This window comes from Pleurodeles waltl, chromosome 5, assembly GCF_031143425.1.
Source record: "Pleurodeles waltl isolate 20211129_DDA chromosome 5, aPleWal1.hap1.20221129, whole genome shotgun sequence".
NCBI lineage: Eukaryota > Metazoa > Chordata > Amphibia > Caudata > Salamandridae > Pleurodeles > Pleurodeles waltl.
Window position 1 is genome coordinate 1,847,809,240 of NC_090444.1, and position 14,085 is coordinate 1,847,823,324.

The 14,085-nt window shown below is 46.8% G+C and overlaps 1 protein-coding gene across 1 annotated transcript in view; it reads right to left on the reverse strand.

Annotated features, from left to right (window-relative positions):
* Window positions 1–4,700: 4,700 nt before the first annotated feature.
* The window catches only part of KCNK16 (potassium two pore domain channel subfamily K member 16), a 78,831-nt gene continuing 69,446 nt past the window's right edge, over window positions 4,701–14,085 (reverse strand). The window contains exon 5 of the mRNA XM_069236655.1: window positions 4,701–4,957. Within this exon, the coding sequence (XP_069092756.1) occupies window positions 4,701–4,957 (257 nt within the window). The remainder of the gene's footprint in view (window positions 4,958–14,085) is intronic.

Here is a 14,085-nt window from a genome sequence, read left to right on the forward strand (position 1 = left end):
TTATGCCTGCGGGATTCGCTCACTTCCATCTGTCCTGTGCATGCAGGACAGGCGGCTGCCATTTTACATCTACAATGTGCATAGAGGGGGTTTATGAGGTGCGTCATGGATGTTTTACAGTGCACAGCTCCACTGCGTCTACACAGTCCTTTATGCACATAATGATTGCTACTCCCTCCTATTCCCAGGTACGGTGGAAGAATGATGGTGAGGAATGCTCCTGTCTACTTGAAGAGTGTCACATCATCCAGTGGTGAACTGTCAGGCCATCATGGAGCTTGTGAGGCTGTTGGAGCCGGATCTGCGGCCTGGTATTCGTCATCCCAATGCCATCACTCCCATAGTACAGGTGTTGCCAGTCCTCCACTTCCTTGCCTCAGAGTCCTTTCAAATTACAGTGGGTTGGGCTGCCGGAGTGTCCCAGCCCATGCTCAGCCATGCCTTTAAGAACGTCCTATGTGCCCTACTTAACCATTTAGGCAGCTGTATCAGGTTTCCCCAACGTGACAATCTGCCCACTGTGAAAGCAGCTTTCTACGCTGTAGTACATGTGCCACATGTGATCGAGGCTATTGATGGGACCCACATTGCTCTGGTGCCACCCAAGAGGAGTGAACAGGTGTTCAGGAACCATAAAAACTTCTACTCAACCAATGTGCAGGTGGTATGTCTCACAGACCTCTACATCACACAAGTGACTGCCCGGTTCCCAGGTTCAGTGCATGATGCCTACATTTTGTGGAACAGCAGCATTCCACACATGATGGCACCACTACAAAGGGATCATGCCTGGCTCATCGGTATGTATCGTGCCATATGTGTGCCTCTGTATTCTGAACAGCGTACACCACCTGCCCGATTCAATATGCCTCTTACCTCTGTGCTCACAGGTGACTCTGGTTATCGCAACCTGCCATGGCTACTGACACCTCTCAGGCATCCGACTACAGCAGCTGAAACCCATTTCAATGAGGCCCATGGTAAGACTTTAAAGGTCATTGAACACACATTTGGAGTGCTGAAAGCCAGATTCCGGTGCCTGCTCCTTACTGGAGGGGCCTTACTGTACAGACCAGCAAAAGTGTGCCAGATCACTGTGGAGTGCTGCATGTTACACAATTTGGCTCTCAGATGTCACAGCCCATTACTGGATGCTGAGGAGGGTGCCGCTGTGCCAGTGGCTGATGAAGGGGACATATGGAGTGATGATGAGGAGGATGACGAGGATGCAGCTGATTCCAGAGCAGAGCTGATGCACCAATACTTCCACTGACATACAGGTATGTGTCAGAGCCATGCTATGGAACCAGTAGCAATGTCTGCCGTGTGCACAGCTGCCACCAGGGTTGTGTTTAATGTGGGTTTTGGGTGAACCCATAACTTTAGATGTCATGCTGTAATCTGTATTTCAGAACTTGTAAATGATTGCTCCCCCTTCTGGCACTGTCACATACATTGGTAGGACAATGGTCTGCCTGTTACACGTCATGACTGTCTATATTGTAATCACGGTAGATAAAGATGTAGGCAGTAACTGTGCTCAAAGGTGTTTATTTTTATAAGACAAGTGCAAGGGCTGATGAGTGAGGTCATGGCAAATGGGATCATCAGAGCACTCAGCCCACCTGTGGGGAGCCAAAGTCCAGTATGATGGCCATGTGAAAACAGAGTTATGACAGTGGACAGTCAACAGAGTGTCGCTGTGACACCCAAGGGGGTATGTTCTGAAGAGGCTCACTTCCTGGCAGTGGTCTTGGTCTTGGCATCAGTGGAGGCTGGATGTGTGGTTGGAAGTCCTTGCTTGCGTGGGGGCTCCTCAGCTACAGGGGGAGGGGTGCTGGTGTCCTGCGTGTCCTGTGGCAGGGCCTCCATTCCACTGGCTGCGGCTGACATGGAGGGCTCAGATGTGATCTGGCTATTGGAAGGGGCCTGCTGGTGGGAGGGGGACTGCCGGAGGATGGTGGTAAGTTCCGTCAGCACCCATGCTGTGGAGGCCATGGTGGCATTGTGGGTCTGCCACTGCTGCATGGCCTCCTTATAGTTCTCCCTCTGAAGCCTGTGGGTCTCCTGCAGGGTAGTGAGGATCTGGGCCATGGTGTCCTGGGTTTGGTGGTATGCACCCAGAACTTGGGCAAGGGGCTCCTGGCCAGTCTGATGTTGTTGCTGCCCCCTCCCTTGGACCACAGATACCCTCCCACTACCCCTAGGCCCCTGTGCCTGTACCCCTGGCACAGTGTGCCCACTCCCAGTAGCGCCTTCATTGTCTGGGGCGGATGCCCTTGACTCAGGCCCCTGTACTGTGGGGCAAACCTCTAAATGAGTGGTCCCTGAGGCACAGGTTTGGGGACGAGGGGCTAGCTGAGGTGTTGTAGCCACACAGGAGGGTGAGTCCGGGGTGTCCAGGGTGGGACTGCTGGGGGAGGACTGGCCGGTCACCCCAGATGGCCCAGGCAATTCGTCGACATCCACTGGGGCCTTCATCCTGGGATGCCTGGGAAGGCTGTCTAACCCTCCCGTCCTCTGCTGGGTGGCAGGGTTAGCTGTGGATGGAAAGGGTGAGAGTTAATGCGTGGATATGTTGTTGTGGTATCATAGTGTGCTGCTTGCAGTGGGTGGAGTCGTTACCCAGGGATGGCAATGACATTTGCAGCAAAGCAGACACTGCATGGTGAATGGGCTTTGGGCCATGCTTTTCATATCATATGTAGTCTCGGGTTTGCTGTTTGACATTGCTGTAATTGCCATATTTAGTGAGGCAGGGTTGGCTAGCAGTCGGGGTGGGCTGTGGGATGATTGTCCATGCAGGTGCTCCACTGTGAGGTGTGAGAGTGACTCGGATCCGGCGTGCATAGTGATGGATTGTGGGAGTAGTAGTTGAGGAGATTGTGAAGGTTTAGCATGCATTATGCAAGGTGGGTGTGTGGATGGTTGTAGAGGGGTGGTGTGGCATGCAGAGTAGGAAGGTGGGGTGATAGTGGGGGTGCAGTCTTGTGGTTTGTGATGGAATGGGGAGTGGTGGGTGCTGGGGAGGCATGCAGGACTGGAGTAGTTAGTGCTCAAGGGGGGGTGTTGCTTCCTTACCAGAGTCAATCCCTCGGATGATTCCAGTCAGGCCCTCAGGATGCATGATGTTCAAGACCTTCTCCTCCCAGGATGTCAAGTCAATGGGAAGGGGTGGGGGTCCACCGCCAGTCTTGTTGAGGGCGATGTTGTGCCTGGACACCATGGAACAGACCTTGCCCCTGAGGTTGTTCCCCTCTTTCGGATGTCCTCCCTTGTGTGTGGGTAGCTGCCGACTGCGTTCACCCTGTTGACGATCCTCTGCCAAAGCTCAGTTTTCCTGGCCATAGATGTTTGCTGGACTTGAGCTCCCATCAGATGTGGCTCGACTCTGACAATCTCGTCCACCATGACCCGCAACTCATTGTCGGTGAAGCATGGGTGCTTGTGGCGTGACATATTGTGGGGGTGCATGCTATGCGTGTGAGGTGCAGTGTGGACAGCTGATTGTTGTGGGGATGTGTGTTTGTGAGTGCGTGGTTTGTTGTGGGTGTATGTGCAACGTGTAAAATGAATGCTCACTGTGCAGTGGATTGTAGGTCGTGGTAGTATTCGCAAGGGTTTGAGGGGTTGTGTATTGTAGTGCGATGAACAGGTGTGTGTGGTGTGTGTATGTGTTTCAAGTGTGGGGTATTCTACCTGTCCAATTTGGTGTCGCCCTCTATTGGCGATGATTTTCTAGCCCACTGCAGTGCGCACTGCCAATGGTTTCCCACCGTGCATGTTCCGCTCTGCTGAAATGTGACTAATGGTGACTGTGACTCGTAACACAGCGGCCACTGTTCCACCAACACTGGTGGGATGGTGGCAGGATGTCTATGGCGGTCTTGCCCGAAGACCACCAATCTCGTAATGAGGGCCATAGTGTTTTGCCAAGCATATAAGTGATACAATAAGGTACAGAAATCAGAAAACTTCAACAAATAGTTCAGGCACACGATTTGTAATTTATCTGTAGTTATATAGGTGAATAACCTGTAACGGTACAAGTTCTGTAGGATTAATAACTATGTCACTGTAGTATGAAAATTAAACCAGTTATCACTTTATATTGCCAGTTTTCACAGGGGCAGGGTGTGCTATTGCAAGATGGCATAGAAAAGAAAGAAAAGATGGCATAGAAAAGAAAGACAGACTCACTAAAATGTGGTGGTGGCATTTATACTGGGGCTCTCTCCACTGTACAGTGTTAAGTAGTACAGCATATGACCATTGCCCATTCACTCTACATAAAATGATCCAATTGGGAGCATTTTTATCCTTGAGCAGTTGATAAATTAAGTGATGGCAGCAAGTGAAATTTACAGTGCTTAACGTAGTGTAATCTGTGGTATGGAGCACTGAATGAAATAAAAGAAAAAGTTTATTTACTGATTAACAGGCACCAGTAGACGCATTGTTAAACTTCCAGAGTTAAATTGATTAAACGTTTCTGTAAAAGGACACAGGATGCCCTATAGTACAGTTCAGTAACAAGGATTTGCAATTTTTCCTACATTTTTTTCATAAAGATTATGGATTCTTGTATTTCCTCCTCTTTTTCTCTAAAACTGAAATCTGCACACACATTGTCCTCCAATCAAAGCCTTAACCCAGTTTCCTTCTTAGGTAAGTCTTAGCATCAGAGCATGAACCTTACTCTAACCGCCATAGTCATCGTAGACCCTAGAAGCTTTTTGGCGATCCCTGCACTGATTGGGGTGCTCTTCCAGCTTAGAGACAGCCGTCACCTCTTCCAGTCTCACAGCTCTGGCCTGATGCAAGCCAAGGTCAAGGAATTTTTCCATTAAGGTGGATCCCAGATTGAAGACCAGAGCTAACCAGGCAAGTCCAAAGATAATCCATATGGCGGCCACACTCCTGTAGATAGAGATGTAATGGTTGCTTGGATCCGTTCCTAAGAAGCGAGTAAGAAATAAACACCAAAGTCAGATGTACTCCAATGACATCTAATCTTACCAAGTCACATAGGGTGACCAACATAAGACATACATCAATGACATGTAAAACTGAGCATCACATGCGGTAATGAACATCAGACAACCTGCGAAGACATTTAACAATGGATATGTCACGCGCTGGAAACAGCCATTACAAAGCGTCTGTTACCACGCAGGTACAGTTCCACGCATAGTCTTTACCACGCAGGATTTTACAATGATTATGCTTTTACCACGCATGCCTTTAAAATGAATTTCATTGTAAAGGCATGAATGGTAAAGGTATATGTGTGGTAAAGGTTTTACTAGTAAATGTAAGTATTTTGAGGGTAAGTATTAAGTGTTTTTACATTTATATATATAAATATATATACATATACAGTGCATATACAGTTATAATAATTAGGACCTAGTTTCCATATAAAAAGCATTTTTTGACTTGGCTTTATCTTTGGTGACTAATCTTCATGAAATTTTCAAAAAATGTGTCAAGTTGGATCTTGTACATGGAAAGTTTTGGTGTGAGCGGTGCATTTCCCTTGTTAATTCCCATGGAGATTTTAGACATGCCTGGAGCCCAAACCGTTGGACGGAATTACAACAAATTTGTCAGAGAGGTAGCTTTTGGTCCGCAGATGAGCCTTTGTGTAATTTGGTGTAAATCCGTTCAGGAGAAATTGAAGGAAATCCAAATTTGTATATATAGGGTCATGACGAATCCGCAAATTCTGCCGATCTGGTGCAGAGATCTGATTGGCTGCCAACACTTCATTCAGGAAGTGTTGGCAGCCATTTTGAGACTCGGCTTTATCTGAGTCTCAAAAACAAAAAAACAAAAAAGGGGACAGGTTACCTTAATTCTAACTCCTTAGCCTTGGTGCAGGGTTATCCCGGGTACCCTCCAGGGCAAAAAAGCATTTTTTCAATAGACAGCAAAATTCTCAAATATACACAAATTTCCCTGTGAATTAAAAAAAATATGCAGACTCCCACAAATGCTGTGGCCCCTGGATGGGCCAAGTCCTGGGGATATTATGTGAGGCAAAAAAAGGAGAGGCACACAGGGCCTACCTCCAAGGGCTTTTACAAGCCTCGGGGACCACCGCCTCCCTTGGGCAAAGCTTTATTACTATACGGTGGGGGGGCATTTATTTGGCCATGATCACATAGCTTTGTCGAAATCGAGAAGCTGGGATCTTGCAATGGGCATCTTGTTTCCACCGTTCACAGTTTACCAGTGGCTAGCATGAGGCATACTTTTATGAAGGACCATTTCCATAGCGCCTGATCTTAGGGTTCCATTTCTAAACTCATCTATTTTAGCAGACTAGAATCAACAGAGCCAAAGTGAGGTAAGTGATCAATTTCCATGTGTACAAAATTGGGCGACAGAGGGAAAACAATACAGCAAAAAATGCCATCAAGAAAATTGCAGCCATAACTATATAAACATTTCCATAATCAGTGCAAACTTTTGAATAGTTCTGCCTTATCCAAGATAACACTATTCTGGTAGAGGGGGACACCACAATTTGAACTCAGGTGAGGTCTCCTATTACCGATCTGAACAATTATGACCGCCACATTACACGTGATGAGCAGGTGCAGAAGACAAGCTTACCTTCTGCTGGGACAGTGGCTTCCTCTCTGAGTCTAAACATAGTCCTGCTCTCAGCAAGAGTCTCCAAGCCACAAAGGCTCATATTTATACCTTTTTTTACACTGCATTTCTGTCATTTTTTTATGCAAAAGCGGCGTAAACTTACAAAATTTAATTGTATTTTGTAAATTTGGTCCGCTTTTGAGTCAGAAAGTGACACAAATGCAGTACAAAAAAGTATTAAATATGGGCCAAAGTGTGAAGCGTGCATCCTGGGCACTGCTGGATAGGGTGACCAGATGTTCCAGATTTGCCTGGACAGTCCCGGTTTTTCACCAGCTGTCCCGGTACATTTTGGGAGATTTTGCTCGTGTGCCGGGTTTTTAGAGCAGTTGACTGAAAATGGTGGGAGGGGCTTTTCTATGATTTTCAAAGGAGGGATAGTGAGCAGCTGTTATAAGGAAGCAATTTAATTAACCAGCATGATACTGGTTTTAACATTTTTATTTTATCTGTGTTCTTAGAGCCTCTGCTGTAAGTCTATGTCAGGACCAGAGGCTTCGGATTATGCTTCTCTCTCTTTACAGCACAGAAAAAACAGCAGCCAATGAAACATGTTAACACAAAAACCATCTCCCAAGTTCCCCAGTAGTCCATATCACTGTCCAATCATATGTCATCCTCATATACATGTGCCCCATGCAACAAAGTTCTTCCTCTTTCTTTGCTGCTTGCAGTCCGAGATAAATGTTTTCCAACTTTTACAGTGTTGTATGTTTTATACGTATATTGTTACCACTGGCAACGTGGAGGGGGACTCGATCCTGGCATGTCGCTGTGCCTATCGTGTCTACGATCGCGTGAGGTCCGCTTTAAGCTTTGCAAGTCGGATCACGTGCTACGCTGAACGTCCTCATTTGAGGACTTTTCAGATCGGAGCTTCACTCCTTAACAATGCGGCTCTGCCGATTCAGCTGTGGCGCATGGTGGACTTCAGCACACCTGTTAGCGACCGCTGGAGGCAAACGACGTCGTCCTCTTTTCACTTCTGGTGCCGCGTCTGCGCTTGGGCAATCCGATCAGCTTTTCGAGCGTGTCGCCAAGCACATTGTGTGCATCGTATCTCAGCCCATAAATCTGTCTCAAGAACGTCCAATGGGGCACAAAAGCAGTGTAGGGCTTTCCCCTAGTGGTAAGCAGGTGCTCCCTCCACACTAGATTCAGTGTTGCCTCATTCTGAAGCACTTTGTGCTTGGTTGACTGTTGTGACCTGCTGGGTGTGCCTCCCTATTGAAATCCTCCAGCCCTCTTAGTCTGAATGATAGCGTACTACTCTGAGGAGGAACATTATTATCAAGGCTTCCCGGAGGGGAATGAAGACCATCATATGGAGGAGAGATTAGTTGAAGCCTTGCGCAATCATATTCAGGACTCTGTGAATCAGGCTGTAATTAAATCTTTAAAGCCTTTTACTCACCCCTTGATGAGATATGGTCATCAGGAGCTCAGGGGACAGACCCCTATTTCGAATGTGTCTAGGGATGACCCGACAATTGATTTGAGCCTTGCGCAGAGAGCCTCTATTGGTCCTGCATCATCGACGGAGGTTCTTGTGCAGATGGGTGCGTTGGTGGTAAATGACCATGAATATGACCCACTTTACTTCTTTGGGAGCCTCAGGCCCAGCTCCTGGGCTCTCCAACATCACATTTGATGCCTCCCAGTCTGCCTCTTCCCACTCCTCTGATTCAGATCAAATGCAAGGTGACCCTAAGCCATCGGGTAAGCGCAAGTGCAAACCCCGAAGCATTGAAGAGGATAACCAGACTCAGGGGAATTTATCCTTTGACTCAGAATCCACTATCCACCCTCGATGCACTGAGTGGGTACCATGTATTGAAGTAGCGCACTATGTACAAGACAGAATCCGTAAATAATTTGATCGGGATGTCAGCAGTACCTTGCTCTCCGAATGCCCACGCCTCTCACTACTGGGCAAGGTGGCAGAAACACCTGAGTTGGATCCAAACTTAACGACCTTTATTAAAAAAGTTCACAAAAGATCTCAAGAAAGCTCTGGACTGGGCAGGGAGGGGCTGTCAGAACAAGTCGCTTGAGGTTTCCGGTCCCATCACAAAAATCCTTGAACTCGCAGTGCAGGAGAAGGAATCTACTTCGCCATTAGACGCTAATGCAATATTTGAGTGGGCTCATAGGGCCATATGCCTTTTGGGCAATGCCAACTGTGCAATGTCTACAGAATGTAGCTGCGCTTTCCTCATGAGAATTGATCCAAAGTTGGCAGAACTGGCACCTAACAAGGACAGATCCATGGTAAATGGCATGTTATTTGGTGATAATTTTGTGAAAGACTTGGGAGAGTACGTTGCCACCTTTTCTGCCCTAGAACAAGACCCAAACCTTGATGAAGAAAACGTTTAGTGGGGGGCTTTTTGCCAGGGCCGGGCACTTCAGGGGCCGTGCGCCAGGCCGTGGATATTATCAAGCCTCAGGAGGCTAGTACCAAAGAGGACTAGGAGGCTCCTATTCCGCATCTGGATTCTACCCTTCCAGATCTAAAAGGGACCGTGGCCACGACTTCTGAGGCGGTAACCAAGGCAGTTTCTCCACAGCAGATGGCACTTCAACAGGTGAGACTCATTCCGTTTTCAAAAGTAAATCTGGGGGGAAGAATACGAGGGTATGTACATGCTTGGGAGAGTATTTCTCAAGATCAATGGATCTTGCAAACTGTTCAGGGGTTCAGGCTGGAATTTTGCGCCTCTCCCCAACAAACCAGGCCTCCTCGAGAGATACATTTTTTCCACGGCGAGAGCAATTTCATAGATCTAGAAGTCTCTGTGTTGCTTTGCAAGCAAGCCATAGTCAAAACAAGTCATCATCCTTCAGGATTTGTCAGTTCAATCTTCCTGGTCCAAAAGAAGGGCAGAGGCTCTTGCCTGGTACTCAATCTTCGGGAATTCAATTCCTGGATTGTTTATCGTCACTTCAAGATGGAAGGTATCCATCTTCTAAGAGATATTTTACAGGAGAAAGATTATCTTGTGCAGCTAGGTCTCAAAGACTCTTACCTAACCGTTCCGATTTATGGACCACATCGAAGGTATCTTCAGTTCCTGTGGGGAAACCAATGGTGCGAGTTTACTACCCTTGCCTTCAGCCTTTCGTCCGCCCCTTGTTGTTTCACCACGCTCTTGAGAATGGTGGTTAAATTCCTCAGGGAAAGAAGCGTTCACCTTATCATCTACTTGGATGATATTCTGATCATGGCCCAATTAAAGGAGACGGTGCTGACGCATTTGTCATGAACGATGCAACTTCTTCAAGATCTGGGTTTTCTCATCAACCCAGAGAAGTCAATCCTGACTCCATCCTAGAACATAAAATTGTTAGGCTTCCAGGTAGATTCTATCAGAGCGCAACTGTTGTCCCTTTCGAAGTGGACCTTTATCAAGAAGGTGTTGAGGAGAGCCCTTGTCTCTCCGACTATATCATTGAAGACCCTGGCTCGCCTAGTGGGTCTCCTAGCCTCTTCCATTCAGGTGAACTTTCCAGGGCGCCTTCACTATCGAGCTCTGCAGCAGTTAAAGATCTTACATCTCTGCAAGGGTCTGTCGTACTTCGAGCAGATTCTATTGTCTGATGAGGCCAGAGCAGAGATAACCTGGTGGTTAGATCATATGGATGCCTGGAATGGCAGGGCAATATTTGTAGCCATCCGGAGGTAGTGATAGAGTCAGATGCCAGTCTTTGGGGCTGGGGAGCTCACTGCGGCTCGGTGAAAAAGTGGGATGGTGGTCCTCTCAGGAGAAGACGCTTCACATCAATTGCATAGAGCTTCTGGCAGGGGTCTTTGCGATTCGGTCTCTCTCCCTTCACAAAGCGAGTTGTATTCTGCTTCGCATGGACAACACTTCGGTGGTGCGTTATATAAATTGCCTCAGAGGTACCAGATCACAGGTTTTGCCAAGAAATTCTGGGAGTTTTGCCTCCAACACCATATTTCTGTGATTGCAGAGCATATTCCGGGACGGTCTAACCTGGTGGCACACTGGAACTCTTGTTTTCTGAGGGATGGCAGCGATTGGAAACTGGACGCTCTGAAGTTTCCCAACCTAAATCGGTTATGGGGTCCATGTTCTGTCGATCTGTTTGCTTCACGTCTGAATGCTCAGCTGCCCTGGTTTTTCAGTTGAAAATTGGATCCCCTAGCAGCGGGGTTGGATGCGTTCCCCCAGTCGTGGGAGATGAGGCTCTTGAATGCCTTCCCCCCGTTGTCCATGATTTAAAGAGTACTCTCTCAGGTGAGAAGACAAACAGCAGAGATTGTTTTAGTAACGCCTCTGTGGGAGGCTCAACCATGGTTCCCTGTGGCGATGGCACTGTCCGGTGCTCGTCCGATGCGCATCTCCTCTCATCCGTCTCTATTGCTGGACCCACCTGGATTCTCTCATTCCCTGATACTGACAGGGCAGCTGTCACTCATGGCATGAAGGCTTTCAGGGGACATTGGCAAGTGGCAGGAGTTTTGGACAATGCATTGTTTTTCTTGTCTCAATCCTGGGCCCCCTCCACTCACAAGCGATACAACTCATCTTGGAAAAGATGGACTGGTTGGTGTAGTGATCTACGTATTAATCCCGTGGGAACAGACATTAATATGATTGTTAATTTTCTTTCAGTGTTAGCAGCACAAGGCTTGGCTTATAGGACCATTAATAATTTTAGGTCTGCAATATCGGCAGGTCATGCCCACATAGAGGGTACATAGAGGGTATACCGCTTGGTATGCAAATTGTTGTGTGGTATGAGGATGGTCAAACCTCCACAACCAAAGTATTCCGTTCTTTGGGACATTGATGTAGTTTTATGTTTTTTGAGAGCCTGGCCCTGCAACAAAGATCTTTCACGCAAGCTGTTGTCAGCCAAGTTCACTGTGCTTCTTTGTTTAATATCTTGCCGCTGTGTCTCAGATGTGAAGGCGCTCAATTTAGCAGGTAGAGTATTTACTCCTTCAGGAATGCCTTTTACAATTTCCAAAAGAACAAAGGCAGCTTCTAAATGAATTTCATATCCTGCCTTTCCTCATCATCAAATGTTATGTGTTTTTAAATGTTTGAAGGCTTATGAAGAGTCTACTCATGAGGTTCATCATGATAGCCAGGGCCAATCTTTTATTCCCTTGCAGAAGCCATTTGGTCCGGTTTCATCAGCCACTTTAGCCAGGCGGGTTAGATGGTTACTAAACGAGGCTGGTATAGATATTTCTGTATTTGGAGCGCACTTAGTCTGGGGTGCTCTGGCATCCAAAGCTTTTTGTACAGGTTCTCGTTTGGAGGACATTATGGCAGCTGCAGTCTGGTCCTAAGATTCTTCATTCAAGGTTTTTTTTTATCATAAAGCTATTGTGGAAGTAGCTTCTGTTGTGGTGGATCAGCTTTGAACTAGCATAATCCGAAGCCCCCGGTCCTGACGTAGAATAAAACCATTTCTAACTTTTGCGTCAAGAATTTTCAATTTTTTTAAGGGCACAGATGCGAGGATTATCCCACCCGTATGATTGGCAAGCTTATCGTGTATTGATCTGTGTCAATATCATGTATTTATAGAATGAAATGTCTGTTAATACAAACTGTTGATCCGTACTTTGGAAGGTTTATTACTGGTATCCTAGGTGTGGATAACAAAGGCGCTTGAAGTCTGGAACTCGGAGGTTTAGTCACGTGGCATGTTGGAGCCCTGTTGGTTGACGACGCTGGGAAGGATTCAAGATGTTCGGTTCGCTCAGTTGAAGAGTCAGGTTATGTTTTCAGTCCGTCACAAAGTAAGAGGAAGGACTTTGTTGCATGGAGCATGTATATAGGATCATGACATATGATTGGACAGTGATATGGATTACTGGGGATCTTGATAGCTGTAGTTTTTTGTGTTAATGTGTTTCATTGGCTGCAGTTTGTCTGTGCAGTAAAGAGAGAGAATCCTCGCCTCTGTGTCCTTAATTGAACTGAATATTCTTGACGCAAAAGCTAGAAAATGTTGTATTCTGTGCCGATAAATGCTTTCATTCGGCACGCTTCGTGGAAGTAAAATTGTTATCCTTCTTCTCTTTTTATGAAATGTCCCGGTTTTTTATTCTAAAATTCCAGTCACCGGCAGGCACCAAAAAATAAAACAAGAATTAAAAAAAACGACAGGCACCAGAGTAAAGTGTACAAAAATAAACAAATAAACTGAATCCGCCGGCCAGCAGCGAGAGAGATACGAAAGTTCAAGCAGAGCCCCGCTCTGGCACAAGCTTCCCTCCTTCCGGGCCTCCTGGGCCTTCCTCTCTCCCTGCTGGTTCTGCTAGAGAGAGCTCCCCAGGCCTTCATTTTAAAAGCCAACCTTGGTGATGTCCCTGCCAACAATTAATCCCCTCCCAAACCCTCCTTGCACTGAAAGAGTTAACTTTTTCTGTGCCCCTCCTCCTGAAAGTGACAGAAAAGAAAACAGGGTGGGGGCGTGCAAGATCCTGAAGTTTTTGTTCTTTCAAGCCAGAAACAAATTACACATTAATGGCGTCCCCCTCAATAGTCAAAAAGCTGCTGGCCTCGGTTCTATCTGTGGCTGGGATGTGGGACTTCTGTGCATCATGGTGCTTTGGGGAAGTGATTTTATCAAAGAGAACTTTTCGAAGAAGAAGCAATTTCTGTAAAACTGTAAGGCATATTTACAAGAAAGTGTTGCATCATAAATGCGCCACTTTTCTTGCTCCCCATTGTGCCTCCCTGAGGCCACTGTTGCATCGTACACCAACAGCACAAGCTGCACACATCAATAATTGAAATGATCATGCTTAGACAGGTCCGACCTTTTTATGAACTCCGGTTAAACGTCACCGGACCTACCATTCTTATTCCAAAACCTGGGGGAGACTAATGCTCTCTCCCTCTATCGGTGTGTGTCATGGGCGTGCCCATGACGAACACAACATTCCTCCTTAACCCAAACAAAACAAAATATCTACTCAAAGAATGATACTATGCTAAGGCAGTATACAAGAACAATACACAACAAAAAATACCACATGCAGTTAATCCACCGCAAATCCTTGCAGCCGCGTTGAGTGTGGTGGTCGAAGGCATAAACTGTACCGGTCCAGTCCTTGTCTCGGAGGCAGTGAGATGACTGGTATGGAGTCAGGCGCCTCCAGATCTGAAACTCGAACTGGCTCCAAATTTTGCACGTCGACACACCCTAGAGCAGATGACTGAGGGTTATTAGCACTCACCACAGGACCCGGAGACAGGGACCCACTGTCATGATGATATACCCTAGCTCCTTCATCAGCTTTAAATGAACTTGCTAACTGAGATCCATGTTCCACCGCCACCTCACACTCTGGCATGCGAAATACTTTGAAGAATGATATGTTCCTTGTGATGGTCTCCTAGTTCCTTTAGGTAGTTACCATGGTGCCTCTGA